We start from the raw sequence: 24,170 nt of genomic DNA, 5'->3' as shown, positions 1-24,170 counted from the left end.
CACGGGGAGCAGTACAGTCCAATTCTTGCAAGGTCCGTTTTCCAATGTTCCTCTTCTCTCCACATGAACCCTATGTTGGAGAGCAGCACATCAAAGTTTGTGGCAAGTTTGAAGGAACCTAGCTGCTAAGTTGCTGAGCTGGTTTTAATTGAAGTGTGAAAAGGAGGTTTTAAGGCAGATACACAACATCCTGTTGTTCGGGCGCTTGTCTCTTTTTTGCACATCTGGCTGAACTGGGAGTCAGGTGGCTGATTTGTGCCTGGCTGTAGCAGCAGCGACCAAGTCCTTTTTACAGTCCTCTGCCTAGGCCCACCCAGAGTCTACCAGGCCATGGATGCAGTGACTGTGTATCATGGGAAAATAAGCAGGGAGACTGGAGAGAAGCTCCTGCTTGCCACGGGGCTGGATGGCAGCTATTTGCTGAGGGACAGCGAGAGTGTCCCAGGCGTGTACTGCTTGTGTGTGCTGTAAGTATGTTGCGAGGGCGGCCTGAACCTGCCAAGGGCACAGGTAGTAGTGGGCTAAAGCCAAACTCATAGAGGTCTTTTCCAAGGCCCATCTCATGGCCTCAGGAATGCCTCAGGTTTGGCCCAGGGAAATGATCGGTATGTTTTGGCCTAGGTTCCTCTCTGTAGATTTTGTTACCTGAGCCTCCTGCTCTCCAGATGGGCTTCACCAGGGCTTTTTGTGGTGGGTGTATTACACACCCTTTATAGTTGGAAAACCTGGTCCAAAATTTACCTTCACTCTGAGAAAGAACTGGGCTTTCGACTTGTGTTTTGACTTTCAGTAGAAGTCAGAAAGAAAAAGCCCTGGGATGATGCACTATTTGGATTTGGGGCCACCAGCTTCTGAGAGAAGTATAGGCCTCTCTCCAGCTTTTCAGCTTTCTATAAATGGGTTTGAAAGTGTTATCTCAAAGGAAGAGCATCAAATTCAGGGAGAAGAGGCAGACTAAGAAATGGAGTCCATTATTTTAAGAATGCAATATCAGTTAAATCAGAATGCTGAGGGGCAGTGTGTGTGTGTGTGTGTGTGTGTGTGTGTGTGTGTGTGTGTGTAAACTGCCTCTCCGGATCTTCTTATTTCGCTTCCTTTAGAGGAGCTATGTGGGGGGCAGGAGCTTTCAGAAACAGGACCCTTCTTGATAAAAGCTAGGACTGACGATAGTTTTGTAAAGAGTGCGGAGGGGAAAACACCTTTGTTATGATTCAGCTTTGTTCTTTGTCTAGGCATGTCTCAGTCTAAGGCACATTTTGAACCAGATGCACCTACCTCTTTGCTCCAGTGCTCCTGAAGTGGGCAGATCTGAGACCTAATCTTGCACTAGTTAGATGCTAGGCTTATGACTTCAGCAAATTAATTTCTTAGCCCCTCAGTTTTCTCATCTATTAAGTAGGTACCATATTATAACCTATATCATAGGATTGTAAAGATTAAGTGCCATAATACACATAAGAATGAGCATAGGACTTGATACATAATAAATGTTTGGTGAATATAAACTCTTGATATTATTATTATTATTATTATTATATCCTCTCTTTAGTTGATTTTACTTTGTTATCGTGGGTGTATTTCAATGGAAGGACCTAGCACAAGCATTGCTGTCAGTAGGATAAGAATACATATGAAAACACCAGTCTTGCACCATAGGATTTAGACAGAAATAAAATGAAGAAAAATGCTTGGTAGTGAGTTCAGTATCTGATGATACACAGCAAGATTTTTGAAGTACTTTCTACAGTGAAGAAACTTTCTATATAGAGGATTTTCCTTGTATGTTGGTTTTGAAAAATGGTCAGGCCTTGTTTATGGTAGTTCTTAGGTCATGCTTAAGTACATTTGCATAAAGTCTTCAAGGTGTACATGTAGATGGGCTTGGATCTTTATGTTTGCTTATATGATTGTTTTCCTTAAGGAGAACCCAAGGAAGGGTGATGAAGGCCAACTATAATTCTTATTATTTTTTTTTTAATCAAAAGAAGATGAAGGAAGCCAGGAATGGTGGTGAATGCCTGTAATTACAGCAACTCAGAAGGCTGAGGCAGGTGAATTGCAAGTTTGAGGCCAGCCTCAGAAACTTAGTGAGGCCCTGTCTCAAAATTAAAAATAAGAAGAGCTCGGGATGTTACACTGTGGTTAAGGGGCCCTGGGTTCAATACCTGGTGCTAAAAAAAAAAAAAAAAAAAAAGAAGGAGTGAATGGCTGGCAAAATAGGCTGTTTTAGAGAAGCTGACAAAAGAGGTAATGTGTTCCTCAACCCCTTAACCTAGAGGAAAAGTGAAGGTTCAAAAGAAGCCTGAGCAAGTATGAGCAGGCAAAGGCAGTGTGTGACAAGATAAACCTAAGGCTTCAGCCTCACCGGTCATCAGGCCATTTCCTAAACTCATTAGGCATGGTTCCCACTTAGGGTTTTTGTGCTTATTGTTCCTTCTGCCAAATATACATTTAGTTTAACTGGCTCTTCCCTCTGAGAGAGAGGACTTTCATGACCACCCTATCTAGAATAAGTGCCCTCATCTTGTCACTGTCACACTCTTATTTTTTTCTCCAAGGGGCTTCAAATTGTCTGACATTCACTTGTTTACTTATTTATTGTAGGCCTCCCCTGCAAAAATGTAATCTTTGTAAGAGCAGAAACATCATCTCTGGTACCAGAAGCACATTACTAGTACCTAATAGGCGCTCAGCAAATGTTTTTGAATTAAATGAATGAACTGTTAAGGCAAGTTCTAGTCTTTGGGGAAAGAGCTTTGGACTGATATTAGGAGGCTAGGGTGTGGGCCCTGAGGAAGTTACTCAACTTTTCTGGGCCTTAGTTTCCATATTTATAAAACAGGAATAGTAATTTATGTCTTAACTTCTGCAAAGGATTGCCATAAGTGACATATCCAAGAGGAGGCCTTTAGTTTTTTGACCATGTAGGACAGAACCACATAAGGAATTAACTTAGGCTGGGAGGAAATTCTCAAACATTCAAGTTTCTACCTAAAGAGAACTCAAGTTCTCCATGAAATCCTCCTTATGAAGGAGCAGAAAATAATAGGGAAGTTGGGAGGTCCTTTACTGTGCTTCAGAATGGTAGGCACACAGGGGCATCAAAGTCTAATGGGGCTTTATTGCAAAAGTCAGACTGCTACAGAAGGAAGACACAGTGATACAATGCCTTTATCACAGTTTCTCAACTTATTTGAGCTGGCTGTCCCTTTAAATAAACATAAATATTTCCTTCCCCTTTTTTGCGTACGGCACTGTCATTACAAAGTCAAATTTTATTTTTGGAATAAACTGAACTCATTTAAAATCAAAACACTTATGCCTGTGATATACAGTAGAAATAACAATGTAAATGGTGTCATGTGTATATGCATGAACAACAAGGTATAGCTCATAAACATGTATTGATTGCAGAGCTTACCCAGAATGCTTTCTCATTCTCTGCTGTTTATTCCCATCTAATCTAGAAAGTTTGGTTGAACTTTACTTTCTGTATTTTTATTAATGAGATACAAATTTCAAATGTCTTTCAAATTGTCATTTAAACTGTACTTTCAAGCTATTCTTGCCCCTTTGCCCAGTTCTGAACCCTCCAATCCTGGCTCTCATATGTGACTTTTTTTTTCTCTTCAGTTTTAGAAAATAGAGTCTCTTAAAACACTAAAGAAGTTTTGTACTTATAGGATTGCTCACCTTCATTTTAAATGAGAAGTTTTCCAAGTATTTTCTCTAAATAAATCTTGATTTTTGCATAAGTCTGTTAAAATACTTATTGATGATGGAAAATTTGAAAAACATAGATTAATGGAACTGAGGGAAAATCATCTAAAGTTTATAACCTAATGACAGCTGTCATTGAAAATTGAGTTTTCTTCTTTATTTTAATAAGGTGAATTGCAATTCCGAGCATGGATATGCTTTTATGATATTGCATTCTGCAGCATTTCCCACTTAAAATGAAAAAATTTCGCTCATATTTTAAGGCATTATTTTTAATGGCTCCATGATAGTCCAGCTAGCTACTGAACATATTGTGTTTTTCTTAACCAGGAACCTATTTTTGGACATTTGAATTATTCACTTTTTAAATTATAAAATTTATCATGATTAAAATTTGAGAGCATAAGTTTTCCTTGTATTTATGATTATTTCCTTGTGTGATTTTCAGATGTGGAATTTTGAAGTCAGAAAACATGAACAGTTTGGGATTCTTTACATACATATGACCACCAAATAGTTTTTCCTAAGTGTTTTATTCCAGTTAATATACTCACTAGTAATAAATGAGAGTGTCTATTTTACTGCACCCTTCCTAAAAATGGGTACCTTTGTTAAAAAATTATTCCCCTTGAAATTTGGTGTCTCATTCTTTATTTTATATTTACACTCTGTTTTTCACTTTTTAGATTTCTTTGATTAGCAATTGAGTGTCTTTTTATATGATGGTTAAGCAGCTGTATTTCTTCATTTATGAATTGGCAGTTTGTGTACTTTTCTTTAACTTACTGTATTTAGGTTCTAGCACAACTTTTCAAACTAAATTATTAAGAAAGTTGCTTAGAAGCTACTTAGAATGCAAGATGCTTATTTTGGGAATCCTATTGAACACCTGGGTACTTATTTGACCAAAATTATAATAAAATTGACTGCTGTTATTCTTAATACAGTATAAATATAAATATCTATACATATATTTGTGTATACATATACATATGTATATATAATATACAGTCTATATCTATATCTATATATATATCTATACCTATATCTATGTCTATATACACTTATCCATACATACACATCCTTAATCTATTGCAGATATCCTTTGTCAGTTTGGTGTTTGCCATTACTTTTTTAAAAAATATTTTCTTAGTTGTCAACAGGACTTTGTTTTATTTATATGTGTGCTGACAATCAAACCCAGTGCCTCACACATTCTAGGCAAGCACTCTGCCACTGAGCCACAACCCCAGCCTTGCCATCACTTTTTTGATGCATGAAAATTAACATTTATAGTAACAAAATCTATTACTAATTTTCTTTGTATTTGATTTATTCCTTTGTTTCATAGCTTAGAAAGTCCTTTCTCAGCTCAGGAGGCTGAAGCTGGAGGATTGCAAGTTCAAACCCAGCCTCAGCAACTTAGTGAGGCCCTAAAAAGGGCCGGGGATGTTGCTCGGGGTTCAATCACTGGTACCCCCACCCCCCCAAAAAAAGTCCTTTCTCCTCCAGAGATGTTGTAAAACTTTTTAGTGTTTGTTTTTCTTTAATTTTTTTTTCTTTGGTACAGGGGATTGAACCTGGGGATGCTTAAACACTGAGTCACATCCCCAGTCTTTTTTATTTTATTTTTTTAAATTTTGAGACAGGGTCTCACTAAGTTGCTGAGGCTAGCCTTGAATTTAGGATCCTCTTGCCTCAGCCTGCACCCCACCCCACAAGTTGTTTGGATTACAGGCATATGCCACCATGTTGGGCTGTTTTAAATTTATGGTTTTCTTAGTTTACTTTTAACTCTGTGGATAAAGGATCTGATTTGATTTTGTTGGCTGATAGCTAGCAATTGTCCCAATATAATTTTATTACTAGAACTTCCATTTTTTCATTGGTTTGTCAGCTTATTTTACCATCTATTAAAAGATTTTGCTATCTATATCTATCTATCTATCTATCTATCTATCTGTTATTTTTTCTGAACTATTTATTTGGCTCAAGTGATCTACTTATTCTTGTACCAATATTACTGTAGTACCAAAATGTTTTTATATGTTTTTTAAATTATTTGTTATTCTTACCTATTCATTCTTAGAGATGAAATCTAAAATAAGTTTGTTAAATTTAAAAAGTCCTATTAGGATTACATTAACTCATTAATAAATTAAGAAAAAATTCTCATCTTTAAAGGATTTACTCTTCCTTTTCAAATACATGATGTCATTCCATTTTTATTTTTTTTCATTTATAACTATCAATAGAGTTTTGTAGTTTTCTACCTGTAGGTTTTGATCATTTTTGTTAAGTTTATTTGTAGTTATTGTTTTAGTGAATGTGGTAATTTTTATCATAAATGGAATCTATTTCTACTATATTTTAATTTGCATAGGAAAGATATTTTATATTTTTTCTTGTATTAATCCAGTATATTAAATGCACTTATTAATGAGAATAGTTTTTAAAAATATTTTTAGTTGCAGATGGACACAATACCTTTATTTTATGTGGTGCTGAGGATTGAACCCAGTGCCTCACATGTGCAAGTCAAGCACTCTACCATTGAGCTACAATCCCAGCCCTCAAAAATTTTTTTGTACTTCATTTTCTTTGGTTTTCTAGGTACATCAAGTTTATTTTCATCGAGGTGCATATTTATTCCCTTCTTATCCTCAGTGTAGATATAGCCATTGGGAAAGTCCTGACTGCCCACTTGGATTGACTGATGGTATAAAGAGGAAAACTAATTTAAAATATTTTATATATTAGCTTGAAAAAACAGCTTACTTTCATGATGAACATCCTTCTGTACATATCTGACTTTGCTACTTATCTGATGGAAGAGAAAAAATGCTATTATGATTCTTTAGCATCATGGACTCATAATAAAATCATTTGACATATGTATCTTTACATAAAAACATAATTATCCTTCTATCTTTTAAGATTTTAAAGGGAGTCAGGCATTGTGATACATGCCTGTAATCCCAGCACTTTGGGAGGCTGAGGTAGGAGGATTGCAAATTTGAGGCCAGCCTCAGCAACTTATTGAGGCCTTAAACAATTTATTGAGGACCTAAGTAACTTAGTGAGACCCTGTCTCAAAATAAAAAAGTAAAAAAGGGCCGAGAATGTAGCTCACTGGTCAAGTGCCCCTGGGTTCAATTCTAGTAACAAACACCAACAAAAAAAAAGAAGGAGGAGAAGGAGAAGGAGAAGGAGGAGAAGGAGGAGAAGGAGAAGGAGAAGGAGAAGAAGAAGATGATGATTTAAAGGGATGACCAGGAGCAAAGCGCCTATCAAATAACAGAACTGGAGAAGTGGAGGAGGAGCAGTGATGAAAAGAAATTCTAGCTTCTCAGTTATAATACGTAGAGAGGAACAGTGTGGCAAAAAACTTGACATTATAACTTAACTTCATTTAGTGAGAATTTACAACTTAAGTTACATTTAGTTTTTATATTTTGTTGTATATATATATTGGGGTCACATCCTCATGATAACTTGGGTTACCAAAATTGGAATTATCTGAGCACAGTTCATTAATGGCAGAGTAAACTTGAAGACCAGCCTAGGATTCACATTTACCCCATATAGACAACCAAAGGGCAATTCCTAGGCAATTAAACCAAATGCTGATTCTGGTTGATAATGTAAATTTGAAGTTGCAAAATTAGTATGAAGATGTCATTATCTTAAGCAAAGGAGGTGTTCTGGGTTGACCTCTTCTGGACTCTTCACCTGGCTTCTCCAGCTCACTTCCTTGCTCTCTCCCTCAGTGCATAGCTCCAGCCCTATGTTCTAGAAAACTCCCTTTCTTTTTGAGAATTATGCTTCTGAAATTTTCTTTTAAGACCCATGTATTAATACATTCCTTCTAATATCATAGCTGCATCATATATTGCCAGTTAAGATCCCAAATCTCCCAGCCAGATCCTCTGAATATGTATCCCAGCTCTGACCCTGAACTAGATATTTTACCTTAAGCAGGTTGAACTTATTGTGCCTCAGGCTTCTCATCTATAAAACAAGGGATGGTGATAATAATAGTAGCTATCTCATAGTGTCGTTATAAGGATTATTACATGAGTTCATATGTATGAGGTTACCACCAAATAAATGTTTGCTAATATAAGTAAAATATCTATAAATAATTTCATTACAAAGTTAGACCATCAAAATAAATAAAACTTTAGTGGAAGTTCAGTGGGAGAAGAGAATAATTTATTGTTATGACTTTTCAAAATTGATATTACACAGTTTTACCATTAGTTTTGAAGATGAAAGACTTTTGACTATTCCAGAAATTCAGATTTGCTCTGAACAAAAGAAATTTTGACCATAGGAAATTCATAAACCTCTTGAATCAGAACAGAGTCTCAAAAATAATGGTTTTATATAGGTTGTTATTCCTCTGGATATAAAACATTTGTTTAAAAAAATCAGTCACATGATTGTGCCTTGGATTTTCCATCTACTACTATTACTTTGTATAGACATACACAGTAAGGGAGCTACCTTGTTTAATTTGCAGTGTCACGAAGAAGTCAGATGTAACTAAACTTTTTCTTTTGTGTAGTTCTTGAAGTGGTAACTAGGAAGGAATTGATGTGGTTTTGTCAGTTCGAAACCAAGATCTGACCCCACACTGACCCATTGAGAAAATAAGAAATAAGTTGAGTGGTTTTCTTCTTCTGCATATCTAATTTGAACACTTTTAAAGGCTTAGGGACAGCTTTTGATGAAATAAAGACAAATTTTAATATCAGCAAAGACAGGATAAACACATGCATGTGGTCATTATAATGCAAAATATTAGTTATGAAAATAAAATATTGCTAGCAATTTTTTAAAACTCCATGGTTCTCTACCAATTATTCATTTCCTGGATATTTTGATGATAAATTTTAAATTCCAGACTTATCAGCCAGTCCAAAAAACAGCTTAATGGGGACATAATGTTAAAATTACACTACATTCCCCACTCTTTGGTACCAGGGATTGAACCCAAGGTTGCTTAACCACTGAGCCACATTCCCACCACAAACCCAGAGTGCACAGGCCTAAGGGTCAAGGTTGTTGTGCCAAAGGGCAGTACTGAGGACAAAACAGCTGTATGGACAGGGCTAACTCTCCAGCAAAAGAGGGCAGGGGCTCCTCCACAGAGATGTGATGGTGAGTCTGCTATCCCTGGGGGCCTGAAGGGCAGAGTGTTGAACTAAAGATTATTCAGTAACCTTAATTTCTAATGGAAATTGTGTTGCTATATTTTGGACTTGCTTGATACCTGTTACCCTTGATTCCAATTTCCATCTATTGGAATGGAAATATCTATCCTACCATTGTATTTTGGAAACATGTAACTTGTCTGGTTTCATAGAAGAGAAATTTTGCATTGAGGTGAATGGTACCTTGAATCTCATCCATATATGATTAGATGATATTTAGATGAGACTTTGGGTTGCAGACTTTAGAGTTGATGCTGGAATGCATTAAGGCTTTTCAGGTTTTGGGGATGGAATGAATGTATTTTTCATGTATTTTTGAGGGGCTAGGGATGAAATTCTATGGACTGATTGTGTGTCCCTAAAATATGTTTCAATCAGTTCCCCTCAATGTGACTGTAGTTGGAGATAGGCTCTCTAGAATGTAATTAGGTTAAATGTAGTCATAAGAGTAGGGCCCTAGTCTGATAGGATTGGTGGCCTTGTAATAAGAGGAAGAGAAAGACATCTTACTCTCTTTCCCTGTACTCATGCACTAAGGAAAGACCATGTGAGCACACAGGCAGAAGTCAACTATCAACAAGTCAAGAAACAAGACCTCAGAATGAAAACCTTTCTTGGTGGTAACTTGATCCTGGACTTCTAACCTCCAAAACTATGAGAAATACATTTACATTGCTTATGCAATCCAGTCTATGGTATTTTATGGTAGCTGAGGAGACTAATGCAACATGTAAAAATCTTGGCATATAGTAGAAATCGATTATACAGATATGCAAAATGCATGTAAACTAAATAATGGAAGAGACTGTTTACCGTGTTTCAAATGACAAGCTTTTTAAAGTACATTAGCAGCATTCCTTTTTTCTCATTGACAAATTTTTATTTTATTTGAATCAAAATAATTGTCCATATTTATGGGATACAGTGAGATTTTAGTATATGTATACAATACGTGTAATGATCAGATCAGGGTAACTGGCACATCCATCACCTCATACATTTTTCATTTCTTATGTTGAGAACATTTGAAACCATCTCTACTAGCTATTTTGAAATATACAATTATAGTCATTTTCAACCATGGTTATCCTGCCATGCTATAGAATGTTAGAATTAATTCTTTCTATCCAATGGCACCCTTGTACTAATTATCTATCTTCTTCACCTCTTTCCCTCCTCCACACCCTTCCCAGTGTCTGGTAACCACTATTCTATTCTGTACTTCTTTGAAATCAACTTTTTTTTTGCTTCCACATATAAGTGAGATGTGTGATGTTTGTCATTCTGTGCCTCACTTATTTCAGTTAATGTAATGTCCTCCAGTTCTATCCATTTGCTGCAAACAACAGTTTCATTCTTTGTTAAGGCTGAATAATATTCCACAGTATAGGATTCTCTTAAAATTCCAATTACTATTACTACTATATTATAATATGTTATGGAGTAATAAAGTAATATTGTTACTCTATATTAGAAATAATCGCAATATCATAAGAAGGGTTATATTCTTACATAATTATATACTTATAATATTATATGATGGTAATATCATAATTAAGAATATCAATATTACTATTAACTNAAGTCAGCCTCAGTAACTTAGCGAGGCCCTATTTCAAAATAAAAAAAAATAGGCTGGGGATGTGACTTAGTAGTTAAGAGCCCCTGGTTCAATCCCCATGTACCAAAAACAAACAAAACAACCCCCCCAAAAAAACCAAAACAAAAAATATTTATAAATAACAAGTAGAAAATGTATTAAATAAACCCCTGGTGATTAACATTCAGATTCAAAATTTAAAATAATTCAGTATGAAATTTACTTACTTTTCAATGAATTAAAAATGTACTAGGCAAATTATGAAAAAATGCTCAACACCACTAATCAAAACCACATGAGATATTACTTCACTCAATAAGAATGGCTATAATCAAAATGACTAAAGATAACAAGTGATGGCGAGGATGTGGAGAAAAAGCAACACTTGCACATTGTTGATGTGGATATAAATTAGTATAGCCATTATGGAAAAAATTCCTCAAAAATTTAAAAATTGGTAACTGGGTGCTGTGGTGCATGCCTTTAATCCCAGCAGCTCAGGAGGCTGAGGTAGGAGGATCATGAGTTCAAAGCCAGTCTCAGAAACTGCAAGGCACAAAGCAACTCAGTGAGATCCTGTCTTTAAATAAAATACAAAATAGGGCTGGGGATGTGGCTCAGTGGTTGAGTGCCCCTGAGTTCACTCCCCAGTACCTCTCCCCAAAAATTAAAAATAGAAATACTATATGATCCAGCAATCAAACTACTAGATATCTATCTAAAGAAAATAAAATTAATGTGTTGAAGAGACATCTGCATTCCTGTGTTCATTGCAACATGATTCACAGTAGCCAAGATGGCAAGATAAAGAAAATACGGTACACATATGTATGGAATACTAGTCAGTCATAAAAAGAATGGGATCTTGTCATTTGGGACAACATGGATGGAACTGGAGATTATTATGTTAAGTGAAATAAGCAAGGTACAGCAAGACAAGTACTGCATGATCTCACTCATATAGGAATCTAAAAAAGTTGATCTTATAGAGGTTGAAGGTAGAATGGTGGTTACCAGAGACTGGGGAACACATGTGAAGGGGAGAGAGAGAGATGGGGGGAGGTTGATCAGAGGTTGATCACACTAAGTTACAATTAGATAGGAGCAAGTTGTGGCCTGCTGTTGCACAGTAGGATGATTATAGATAACAATAATGTGCTGTACTTTTCTAAAAGCTAGAAGAAAGGATTTTGAAAGTTTTTGACATAAAGAAATGCTAAATATTTGAGGAGATATGTTTAACCTGATTTAGGCATTATACAATGTACGCATATATCAAATCATCACATTATCCCACTAATGTAATTTATTATTTTAAAACTTTTTTTAGTTGTAGATGAACACAATACTTTTATTTTATTTATTTATTTTTATGTGGTGCTGCTGACTGAACCCAGTGCCTCACACGTGCTAGGCAAGCATTCTACCACTGAGCTACAGCCCCAGTCCAATACACATGAATTTTATGTTCTTATTTGCCAGCTAAAATGAATTTAAATATTAAAAATTTAAAAGAAATTCATTAGGCAAATTCAGTAGCATTACCATATATCCTAAAATAAATTTTTATCTGTTGCAGGAGGGATCAAGAATCCAAGTTCTAGAATCAAATGGACCTGATTCAAGCCCCATTTTTTTTTTGGAGTACTGGGGATTGAACTCAGGGCTACTCGACCACTGAGCCACATCTCCAGCCATATTTTGTATTTTATTTAGAGACAGGGTCTCACTGAGTTGCTTAGAACCTTGCTTTTGCTGAGGCTGGCTTTGAACTCTCAGCCTCCTGAGCTGTTGGGATTACAGGCATGCACCACTGCACCCAACTGAAGTCCCATCTTTGTTACTTGATCTCTGCTCTGGCTTTAGTTGCTTAACTTTTCAAAATTTCAGTTTCTTTATCTCTAAAATGAATTTCATAATATAAAGCTTATAGAATTTTTGTGGGATCCAAAGGAGATAATGCATTACTATGGACTTGTGTTCTCCCAAATTCATATGTTTAAATTCTTATGCCAATTTGCCTGTATTTTGAGTTAGGAAATCTAGGAGGTAATAAAGATTAAATGAGTCTATAAGGATAGGATATAAGAAGAGGGAAACACACACACTAAGAGGTCAAACGAGCACACTGCAAGAAAGTGACTGCCTACAAGCCAAGAAAGTGTCCTCAGAATGAAACTTACCTTGCTGGCACCTTGATGGTAGACTTTCCAGCCTCTACAACTATAAGAAAGAAATTGTTTAAGCTACCTAGTCTATGGTATTTTGTTATGGCATCCAAGCTTACTACCACAGATGTTGGTACTGTGGAATAAGGTGCTGCTGTAACATATACCTAAAAATGTGGAAGTGGCTTTGGAACTAGTTAATGGGTAGAGGCTGGAAGAATTTTTGGGTGCATGCTAGAAAAGCCTATTACCATGTATAGATTTTTGGTAGAACTAAAGTTCATTCTGATGAGGTCTTAAATAGAATTGAAGAACATATCATTGGAAACTGGAAGAATGATAGTCTTTGTTATAAACTGGAAAGAACGTGACTGAACTGTGTTCTGGTTTTTTGTGGAAAATAAAATTGTGAGAAAAGAAATTGGATATTTAGTTGAGGCCTCCCTCTCTCTCTCCTTTCCTTCCTTTCTTCCCTTCTTTCATGCTGGGAAACAAACCCAAGGCTCATATATGCTAGGCAAGAGCTCTACCACTGAACTACACCCCCAGCTCCCTGAACTGAGATTCCTAACCAAAGTTTTTAAGGGGTGACTTGGTTCCTTCAGCTTGCCGAAGAAGAGAGATGAGTTGAGGAAGAAATTGTTAACCAAAAATTAAATACTTAGGGACCTCTGGGGAGTGAAGCCAGGGGCCCATAACCACTGGACCACATCTCTAGCCCTTTTTAATTTTTGAGATAGGGTCTCACTAACTTGCTGAGGCTGACCTCAAACTTAAGATCCTCCTGCCTCAGCCTCCCAAGTACCTGGGATTACAAGTGTGCACCACTGTGCCCAGCTTCTCAGCTTATATTGCAAAAATGGAGGAAAATTGTTCTAAAGAGAATATCAAGGGTGTGACTGCACTCTCTCCTTAAGGAGATTACCCATGACGTTAACTATATATCTCAGCAGAATCCATGAATAAGTTTGAACCGAGTAACAGAGACACTGACAGTTTGTAGCAAAGGGAACAAGACAGCAGGGTAGATTTATTTGGCTTCAAACATGCTTTATCCTGCATGAAAAGGAAAGGATGACATGAAGGCAATTCAGAAGTCACCAGGGCTGTCATTCCCACCACAAACCCAGAGTGCACAGGCCTAAGGGTCAAGGTTGTTGTGCCAAAGGGCAGTACTGAGGACAAAACAGCTGTATGGACAGGGCTAACTCTCCAGCAAAAGAGGGCAGGGGCTCCTCCACAGAGATGTGATGGTGAGTCTGCTATCCCTGGGGGCCTGAAGGGCAGAGTGTTGAACTAAAGATTATTCAGTAACCTTAATTTCTAATGGAAATTGTGTTGCTATATTTTGGACTTGCTTGATACCTGTTACCCTTGATTCCAATTTCCATCTATTGGAATGGAAATATCTATCCTACCATTGTATTTTGGAAACATGTAACTTGTCTGGTTTCATAGAAGAGAAATTTTGCATTGAGGTGAATGGTACCTTGAATCTCATCCATATATGATTAGATGATATTTAGATGAGACTTTGGGTTGCAGACTTTAGAGTTGATGCTGGAATGCATTAAGGCTTTTCAGGTTTTGGGGATGGAATGAATGTATTTTTCATGTATTTTTGAGGGGCTAGGGATGAAATTCTATGGACTGATTGTGTGTCCCTAAAATATGTTTCAATCAGTTCCCCTCAATGTGACTGTAGTTGGAGATAGGCTCTCTAGAATGTAATTAGGTTAAATGTAGTCATAAGAGTAGGGCCCTAGTCTGATAGGATTGGTGGCCTTGTAATAAGAGGAAGAGAAAGACATCTTACTCTCTTTCCCTGTACTCATGCACTAAGGAAAGACCATGTGAGCACACAGGCAGAAGTCAACTATCAACAAGTCAAGAAACAAGACCTCAGAATGAAAACCTTTCTTGGTGGTAACTTGATCCTGGACTTCTAACCTCCAAAACTATGAGAAATACATTTACATTGCTTATGCAATCCAGTCTATGGTATTTTATGGTAGCTGAGGAGACTAATGCAACATGTAAAAATCTTGGCATATAGTAGAAATCGATTATACAGATATGCAAAATGCATGTAAACTAAATAATGGAAGAGACTGTTTACCGTGTTTCAAATGACAAGCTTTTTAAAGTACATTAGCAGCATTCCTTTTTTCTCATTGACAAATTTTTATTTTATTTGAATCAAAATAATTGTCCATATTTATGGGATACAGTGAGATTTTAGTATATGTATACAATACGTGTAATGATCAGATCAGGGTAACTGGCACATCCATCACCTCATACATTTTTCATTTCTTATGTTGAGAACATTTGAAACCATCTCTACTAGCTATTTTGAAATATACAATTATAGTCATTTTCAACCATGGTTATCCTGCCATGCTATAGAATGTTAGAATTAATTCTTTCTATCCAATGGCACCCTTGTACTAATTATCTATCTTCTTCACCTCTTTCCCTCCTCCACACCCTTCCCAGTGTCTGGTAACCACTATTCTATTCTGTACTTCTTTGAAATCAACTTTTTTTTTGCTTCCACATATAAGTGAGATGTGTGATGTTTGTCATTCTGTGCCTCACTTATTTCAGTTAATGTAATGTCCTCCAGTTCTATCCATTTGCTGCAAACAACAGTTTCATTCTTTGTTAAGGCTGAATAATATTCCACAGTATAGGATTCTCTTAAAATTCCAATTACTATTACTACTATATTATAATATGTTATGGAGTAATAAAGTAATATTGTTACTCTATATTAGAAATAATCGCAATATCATAAGAAGGGTTATATTCTTACATAATTATATACTTATAATATTATATGATGGTAATATCATAATTAAGAATATCAATATTACTATTAACTTAAGTGGGCCTCGGGGTCCTTATCCTAGTGAAAATTTTTCACCTTATGGCCCTTTGTGTAAAAATAATAAGCCTATCACTTGTTAGAACTATTTAATAATTCATTATTTTTATCAATGACAATAGGTGCCTAGTATATTTCCATCTAAGCAGTCTTTCCACTAGAAAAATCCTTAGAACGTGAATTCCCACTTTTAAAAAACATGAAAAGATAAGGAGGGCTCTCTGTGAGCTGCGCCTAGGCAGATAAAGACTCGCTGGCCTTTGCTTCCTACAAATGCAATCGCACCATACTTGTGCATCCTAGTATAAATAACATTTATATGTAACAGTAAACTCAAATTTAGAACATCCATTTCTCTTTTGGAATTTTTAGTAATGGAAATTTATTCTTTCACAGGTATCAAGGTTACATTTATACATACCGAGTGTCCCAGACAGAAACAGGTTCTTGGAGTGCTGAGGTATAGCTCTTTTATTTATTTTTGCTTCTGTGGGTATCAGGGAGGTGTTTGATATTTAGGTTGGCTTTATAAATGAGAAGTCACATTAAACATTATCAAAGTATTCATCAAATTTAAATCACTAAAGCTCCTATCAAAAAATTTTCATGGCTTATTGAGTAATCTTTAGAGAATTTTGGTCCCTGTTCAGCCACCATTGTGTGGAGTTGTCTCACTTTGGAGAAAGATAAAAAAGTTGAAAGATTATGTCAAACTTTTTGTGCATAAATGAAGTTTCAGAAAGCCTATAAAATCCAATAAAATAGCTGGACGCAGTAGGGCATGCCTGTAATCCCAGCAATTCAGTAGGCTGAGACTGGAGGATCTCAAGTTCAAAGTCAGCCTACGCAACCTAGCCCTGTCTCAAAATTAAAAATTGAAAAATAAATAAATCAAATGACTAGGGATGCAGTTCTGTGGGTAAGTGCCACTGGGTTCAATCCCTGGTACACAAAAAGTGGGGGAGGATAATTAAATCAGATATATTTTCTAAATGGCCCCAATAGAAGTTTGGTGCTGTTGGGAATTTAGAAAAAAAAAAAACATAATTACTGTTTTCTAGGAGTTTATAAAATCCTTCAGAGACATAACATGAAATTAAACAGTAGTGGGCTTCATTGTCAAGTGCATCCAGGTTTCAGGTCTGGTCCCCGTTCTTCCCCAATAGGCCTGAGACTTTGGATAGGTTACTTCACTGTTATGTGAACCAGTTTCTTCATTTGTAAAATGAGTCTGAAAATAGTTCTTTACTCACAGGGCTCATTTCGAGGACTAATTGAGATAATGCATGAAAAGAATCTTTTAGTCATAGGGCCTGGCACCTAGTAAAAATGTGAACTCTTGAAAATTGTTGAACAAAGTGATTGTATATAGTCCAGTGCTGTGTTATCTAGAACAGGAGTTCAAAGAACAGAGAATTTCCAAGTATTAGGGTGGTCAATGCTGCTGTGTATGAGGAGGCAGCAGGCCCAGCTGAGCCATGATTGGAAGCCTATGGAGAGTTGGAATAGAGGAGAGGAAACATTGCTGTGTTTTTATGATATGCTCTGCAAAATCCTAGTGTTCTTCTGTCTGGAACACTGGGGCTTCCTGCAGCAGGTGGGGGGTGGTGCAGGAGAGGAGGAGGTAAGTGGGTATATTTCTCAGTATCTACACCTTGGCTTCAATCTGAGCAGTTCCCTTTTTATTTTACTTATTAGTTCTTTACAACAAAGGGTTCTTGTGATTTTGAAAATGTTTGAAACTCACTGTACCATTCTAAGAAAGGCCTATAGAGTGAAATCCATTTCCATGGACTAGAGTTGTATGGTATATCACTTCTTATCAATCATTGAGGCCTCTACTGAAACTTTCAACTACGTATGCTTTCTATGGGTTCTCCTTATAGCTGTCCATCTTTATAATGAAAATATAAATGCAGCTTATACATAACTTATATATAATAAAATATAATGAAAATTTATTATGAAATTTTGGAAATCTAAATGCTAATATCAACATTTATTAAAAACTTAGTTTATGCATTTGGGAAACTCTAAAGTATACATTTAAAAAATTAAAAGCTTGAAGCTTTACAAATTCATCAGTAAACTTGAAAGTACTAATTACAGAGTACAAACATTTTGAACTAAGTTGTATTAGGGCAAGTTTTCAAACACATTATTACTTTATACCAGGATAATTAATACTATAATACTAACTAAAGGAAAAGCAATATCATTTCTAATCAAAACTGTTCCTGCTTATTTTTAAAATACTCTGTATCACTGAAGAGATATTAAATAATAAATTAAACTTCATTTATCATGAAGGATAGTTACAAATATGTGTGTGTGTGTGTGTGTGTGTGTGTGTGTGTGACCAGAAATAGTTCTTGTCTCTAGGGAAGTATCCTTTGTTGCTGAAAAATATTTTCTATGAATGGGATCTCAGATTCTTAGAGTTTAACAACCTTGTTTTTAAACGTGTTTTCCTCCATTTCAAACATAGCATCATATGCAGATTGTTACACCCTTGTGACCAAGTTAAAGAGAGGGCTTATTGAACATAAATGCCCCCTCTTCCTTCTGTTTAATCTGACGCTATTTATATATTGATACTGCAATTATCTGCACCAAGAGAGCAGAAGATTGGCATGGATTATCCCCCAATACAAAACAGTTCAAAAATTGTTTAATTTTTGAAATACATATTGCATTTTTTTTCTGTCTGCTGAATTTGCCTTCTTATTTATGTTTTTCTAAGGTGAATATTAAACTATTATGTATTCTTGGATCTTATATCACCTGACTAGAAAAATTTTCTAGAGCATATTGAAGACCAGCTGTGATCCAAAACATATTTCCATGGATAGCTAAGAGGTGACAGTATGGGAAATGTACAGATTTGAATAACAGCTGAGTTCAGTGACAGGATGAGAGTTGTCAGTGGTACTATTCTTGTGGTAAATGTATTTTCAAAATTGGGTAAATGATAGATATTTATACTGCTTTTTGGAATAACATTTTAGTTTGCCACACTGCAAGAAAAAATCATGGCAGTAATACTCCATCTTTTGTGAAAAGATTATACTAGAAATCTAGGCAAGTCTGAGATTTGTTTTAAGGAGTGGGATGAAATTGAACCTTGGATCCAATTAATTACAAAAGACAAATATTATGTGTATTTTTCATTTTAAGTAGACCTTTAGTCTAAGCTATTAACTTAGCTCCTGTGACTCAGGGTAAAATTTTGCTGAATTATTAATTTAGAAAATTCTACATATAGTTAACTATCATTTCTTAAAATGTGAATTGTCAGCAGTACATTTGTAAAGAATGTACTGACCTCTCCCTGCCAACTTTAGTGCCTTTGTGCTTTTCTGGGTCTTTTTGATCACAAGATCAGTAAATACTAAATAATTTTACTTATTCATGTAAACAAAACACTATAAATTAGGTCAATCATGTGCTAAGGAAATATTACATTCCAAATTGAAATTATTTTTACACATCCAGTGCTGTCATTCTTCTCTGTCAGCATGGATAATCAGTACCCAGAAAAATGATGCTTCTGTTGATAAATGGTTTTATGAGCCACAGGAATAGTTAAAAAGATGTGTGGTTTGAAGTCTTTCCACAGAGCAGAGGGTATAGTTTCTCCTCTTGGTGGTGACCCTGACTTTATTAGAACCATGCTGTTTTGGATGAAGTCTCAATAGAGTCTTAGGAAGGCGTCTGGAACACAGAGACTGAGATGGGTGGGAGACTGTTCTACATCACTAGAAGCATATGAATGGCCATTAATTGAGAGCTAAAAGAACTTTTGCAGTGTTTTCGATGGAAAATTACTTACCCCAATGTAGAAAATGACCAAGAGTTAGCACGGACAGTCTAGTTATTTCTAGCATATTGTCTATTTGATAGAAGTCTGCATGCCAATCTTCATGTTTTCTCATTAAATGTTACAAAACAAGCAGCTTCCACCTCAAAAATTTTCCATATAGAATAGCTGAAAAGTAACTTTCTAAAAGAAAAAAAAACTAGTCATTGTTCAATTGCTCAAGCAATACTAATTTATTTTATGTAAAATGACAGTTTTGAGCTGATGCCTAAAGCTTGGCTCATAAACTTCTGCGGGAAATTGTTATTGAATTCAGGCAGTGTCTTTGCAAGGGAACTGATGTTAGGGAAGCAAAACATTTTAATAGTCACCTGCAAATAATGATCTCCTTAAAAACAAATAAATAAATGTGACCTTATATAGCTTTTCTTTTTCATGTCACAGGGAAAATCTTGTCACAATGCAATGCTGATGGTGAGAGCAATTTGGAGGAGAATAGGGAAATTTCCCAAAGAAGAAAAAATTTAATGTGAGGGATGAAGCAGGACACAGAAGGTGAAAGAGATGAGGACTAGCTAGCCATGCATTGTGTATATCCTAACAGTCAATTTTTAATTTCCTGTGTAGTATTTTGTATTGTGAAATGATGTCAGGGAGGAGGGATTGTTGGTTGTTTTTGGGTTCCTCAGTCTTTTTATTAATGACCTGTAGGATCTGTGCTTTTTCTATGTTTAACTGCATTCCTCTGTTGCTAAATTCATTGTGGGTAATGGCCTGTATACCCTTAGAGGTTCAGGATGTATGATGGGTAGCAGGCAGGAAGGGCAGGGCAATGAACAAGAGCTTGTACAAACTAATACCACCCTTGGGAGAACTGAAATGACAGCTCATTAGCTCTTCTTGCAGGGAAATTCAGCCAACCAAAGTAAGCTCTTCTGGGATGTTGTTTTTTTCTTCCTTATGTTTTCAAATATTTGAAGAAGTTATACAAATGTTATTTCTCTAAGCATCCCTCCCACATTTTGTAGGCATTTTTTTGTAGTATTATGAGGTAGGTAAATAATTTGCTTGGCCTTTTATTTTCCAGACAGCACCTGGGGTACATAAAAGATTTTTCCGGAAAATAAAAAATCTTATTTCAGCATTTCAGAAGCCAGATCAAGGCATTGTAATACCTCTGCAGTATCCAGTTGAGAAGTCCTCTGCTAGAAGCACACAAGGTACTACAGGTATGGTTCGGTGTTGATTTTTGACAGGGTTTGGAAGCTGAGTGTTAAGGAATCAGCCTATTCATAAGCATATAATCAATTGCAAGTTCTGTAAGAAAAATATAATGAATAGATACAGCCAGCAAATCAAGAAAGAGAGGTGACTATTTATGTGCCATAATTTCAGTCTGCTACACTATAAGCTTGTCATAAAACTGCAAAAATATAAAAAATTCCACAAAGTCACAACTTCTTTATATTTTATTTTTTGCAGTACTGGGGATTGAACCTAGGGCCTTGTATATACCAGGCAAGCACTTGACCACTGCACTATATTCCCAGCCCTGAGGTGATATGACATTTTAATCTCCTTTGTCCCATCTTGTGCTTTCAGTCTTTTTAAAATATAGATATACACTTGATCTAAGCCAAAAGACTGAGAAGCAGTTCCCTTTTGTAGCTATATAAGTACCATTTCACTTTGCTAATCCAGACATAAATGATTGAAAGATAGGATAATTCAGAGAACTCCTGGGCTGTCCTTTACCTTTGCCTGGTAAACTAGTTTTTTTGTTTAGGAATATAAAGGCTAATGTTAGCCTAGTCCACGTGATTTTGATTTCTGAATTGGTGGTACTTGAATGAATTATATTTTACTACCGTAAATGAAATTCAATTGCTAAACGTTTTTGTTCCACTGCCACAAATTGGCTAATTGTTCTTTTCTGCCCAATATGCCAGGCTTTATAACTTAGTTTTAAGTAATAGTTGCTTGAAGTCTATCAATGCACTGCATCATTGTGAATTTCAGGCTGTTGGAAATTTTACAGCTTAACCTGTAATCGTAATCCTTTGTAAGTTGGTCTTTTCTTGATTTTTGTTATTCTTTTTCATTAGGGAGAAGAGATTCTGATGTCTGCCTGAAAGCACCATGAAGAAAAATAATACACCTTGTACTTTATTTTCAATAATTTAAATATATGCTAAGTCTTGTATATTGTAGATAATATAGTTCAGTGAGCTATAAATGCATTTCTAACATCATCATAGTCCTGTACTGGAAGTATGTAGTCTGATGTTAAAGTTGAAATGGATATTGTAGATAATGAGAAGTTTTGAAATGAGGATTGGGAAAAAAAAAATAATTCCTTAGGTTATTTTTAGTAATTATATTTACGAATAGGAGACAATTTAAAGCATAATGAATACTTTATAGATTAATGTCAGTTCTTGCCAAGTATAAATAAAAATAATCCTCTTTTTTTAATAAAAAGGCACCATTTTTAGTGAAATGTTATTTGATAGTTACCTATTTTTAAATTCTTGCTTGATTGTATGGTGGAAAGGTGGTTGGTGTTCCTTGTCTTTGTCACATGCAGTTCTTCACTCACTATGGTGTCATAGACTCTTTTGGGAGTTATGAAGAAGTGTGCTAAAATAAGTACTAAAGAGTAAAGAATTTTGTTTAAATCTCAAAGAAACCTTCTTGCCATGTTCTGATGTTGGGTAGTAAATTTCACAGACCATTCTGGAATTTAAAATCTTATGCCTTACATGTTTATTGTATTTGATGCTATAGGTTTTGAAATTATATTTGAAATCTGATGAACCATATTTTTATTTTCATTTTTTTCTGTCTCTCTACTACACATAAAGACTCATTTGAAGGAACTCTTCAGTAGCTGTGGCTCATGATTGATTTGTGAGCAGTCTCCCTATTAGGTAACCCTTACAAACCATCGAAAAGCTTATGACATGTTAATTTTTAACAATTCTGAGTGATTGAAACCTGAGTGAGAGTCAAACTTGTATGCAGTATTTTCTTCTCACATTTATCTATTCAATATTTTTGTGATTGATTATATGCCGTGTTGCTTCAGGGCTCCCAGAATTCACTCACTTAACAAACATAATAGTGCACTAGGGGTAGAGTAGTAAAAAGATTTGTTCCCTACCTTCACAAAGTTCACTGGATAAGAAGACAATATAATAAAAGACAATAAAGGAAACTAAAAATGACAAGAAAACAACCACAATAAAAGTCCATACATACTTAAGTGAGGTTCTCAGTGTGTAGGTAGACCTGTCTTTAGAGTCAGAATGAATCACCACAAATACTTTGGTCTACAGTCCATAGGAAAAGGCTGTTTCATTGTAAACTAATATATTGGAATTCTGGGTTATGCATGAATATTATGAGCTTGGTTAATAATTAATGAACTGCTTAGAGAGCTACTCTCTGTGTGCTGGTTAGATCTGAGCATTTAACATGAAAGCTATGAGAATGCAAAGGTGGAGTATGGCCATAGGAATGCATGGTGGCAGTTCATCATTTCTTGAAGAGCCTTGCTTTAGCTTGTAAAGGAATTCAGAAAGCCTACTTTTAAAATAAAATTTATATGATTAAATAAACTTTAAATATTTGTAGCTTGCATTTAAATATTTAATACATGTAACCATTTTTTTACTTTTTCTAACTTGTTAATTCTGGAATAATTTTAAATATATGAATGATGTTTACTTTTATGAGGGTCTATTTTAGAAAAAGTTTTCTGGAATTATTAGTTTTTTTTTTACATTCTAATGTAAAATCAAAAGTATTCAAATGCTTTATTTACCTAATTTGTCTTAAAATATTCCCTTAAAAATATTCAGAGACAGATGCTAATTAATAAACTAAATAAAGCACTCATGTAGGCTACCTTACTTATCTTACTGGACTGATTCCCTGGAAAAGATAAAATCTTTTTTACTGTTGTCAAACTTTTCAGTTGATGAGCCTATCCTATCTTCTTTGCTTGATCTTTTATTCATCAAGTTTTTTTTTTTTTTTACTTTTTCATTACCAACATGAGCATCATTATTATTTCTCAGTATGTAATAGGTTGCACCTATACAGAAAGGTCATATTCTTGCTGTATCTAAAATATCGCCATGTTAACATGAACTGGTAAGGTGCTGAGTCGAGGTAGAAAAATGCAGATCTAGTTCCAAGCATACACCTCTCTTTAGAAAAAAAAAAAGTGTCAGCAAGCCCACAAGGAACATGACAGCTTATCAAATACTAGTTTATTTCCTTTGAAATTTGTTCTTAAGAGATAAGGTCAGCTGGGAGACAAGCTTAGGTAATTGTTTGTTACAGGCAGGGAAACTTGTGGCAGTGCATAGGTAGAATAAGTCTACAGAGAATATCTCTGATCAAGTCCTCTGGTATAAATAAAGTGCTGGATTTAAGGTATTCTTTGTGATAGAATGGATAGAAAATTTTAAAATGTGAGAAGTGTTTTCAAATCTATTAAGAATATTTTGACATCAGCTCATGTTTTATTTGATTTACTTTATTGAGCTCAGAATCTAAAGTCTATTGATAATAAAACGCAGATTTGCCCTTGAGCATTTCAAGGTTGCAGGATGCCTAGTTTTCCTGTGATGGTATCATAAATTCAACTTTCCCATCTGTGTTTGCCCTTACAGTAAATGGGATACCATTGTTTTACTGTTTGCAGCTAAGAATGAAGTTAAATTATCTACTTTGAACTTTTTTA

At 35.4% G+C, this 24,170-nt stretch overlaps 1 protein-coding gene across 2 annotated transcripts; it reads left to right on the top strand.

Annotated features, from left to right (window-relative positions):
• Positions 1–140: 140 nt before the first annotated feature.
• Sh2d1a (SH2 domain containing 1A) lies at positions 141–22,296 on the top strand. 2 transcript variants are annotated; one of them, XM_048797135.1, is made up of 4 exons: positions 141–467; positions 15,994–16,057; positions 20,505–20,637; positions 21,523–22,296. In XM_048797135.1, the coding sequence occupies exons 1-4, from the start codon at positions 331–333 to the stop codon at positions 21,558–21,560; spliced, it is 372 nt and encodes a 123-aa protein (XP_048653092.1). In that variant the 5' UTR covers positions 141–330; the 3' UTR covers positions 21,561–22,296. The 2 variants fall into 2 exon arrangements, with proteins under 2 accessions (XP_048653092.1, XP_015353987.1); XM_015498501.2 differs by having other exon boundaries at positions 155–467; positions 20,505–20,646.
• Positions 22,297–24,170: the final 1,874 nt, after the last annotated feature.

This window comes from Marmota marmota, unplaced genomic scaffold (genome assembly GCF_001458135.2).
Source record: "Marmota marmota marmota unplaced genomic scaffold, marMar, whole genome shotgun sequence".
Classification (NCBI taxonomy): domain Eukaryota; kingdom Metazoa; phylum Chordata; class Mammalia; order Rodentia; family Sciuridae; genus Marmota; species Marmota marmota.
Note: the sequence above shows the minus strand (reverse complement) of the source record. Positions and strands in the feature narration are given on the sequence as shown.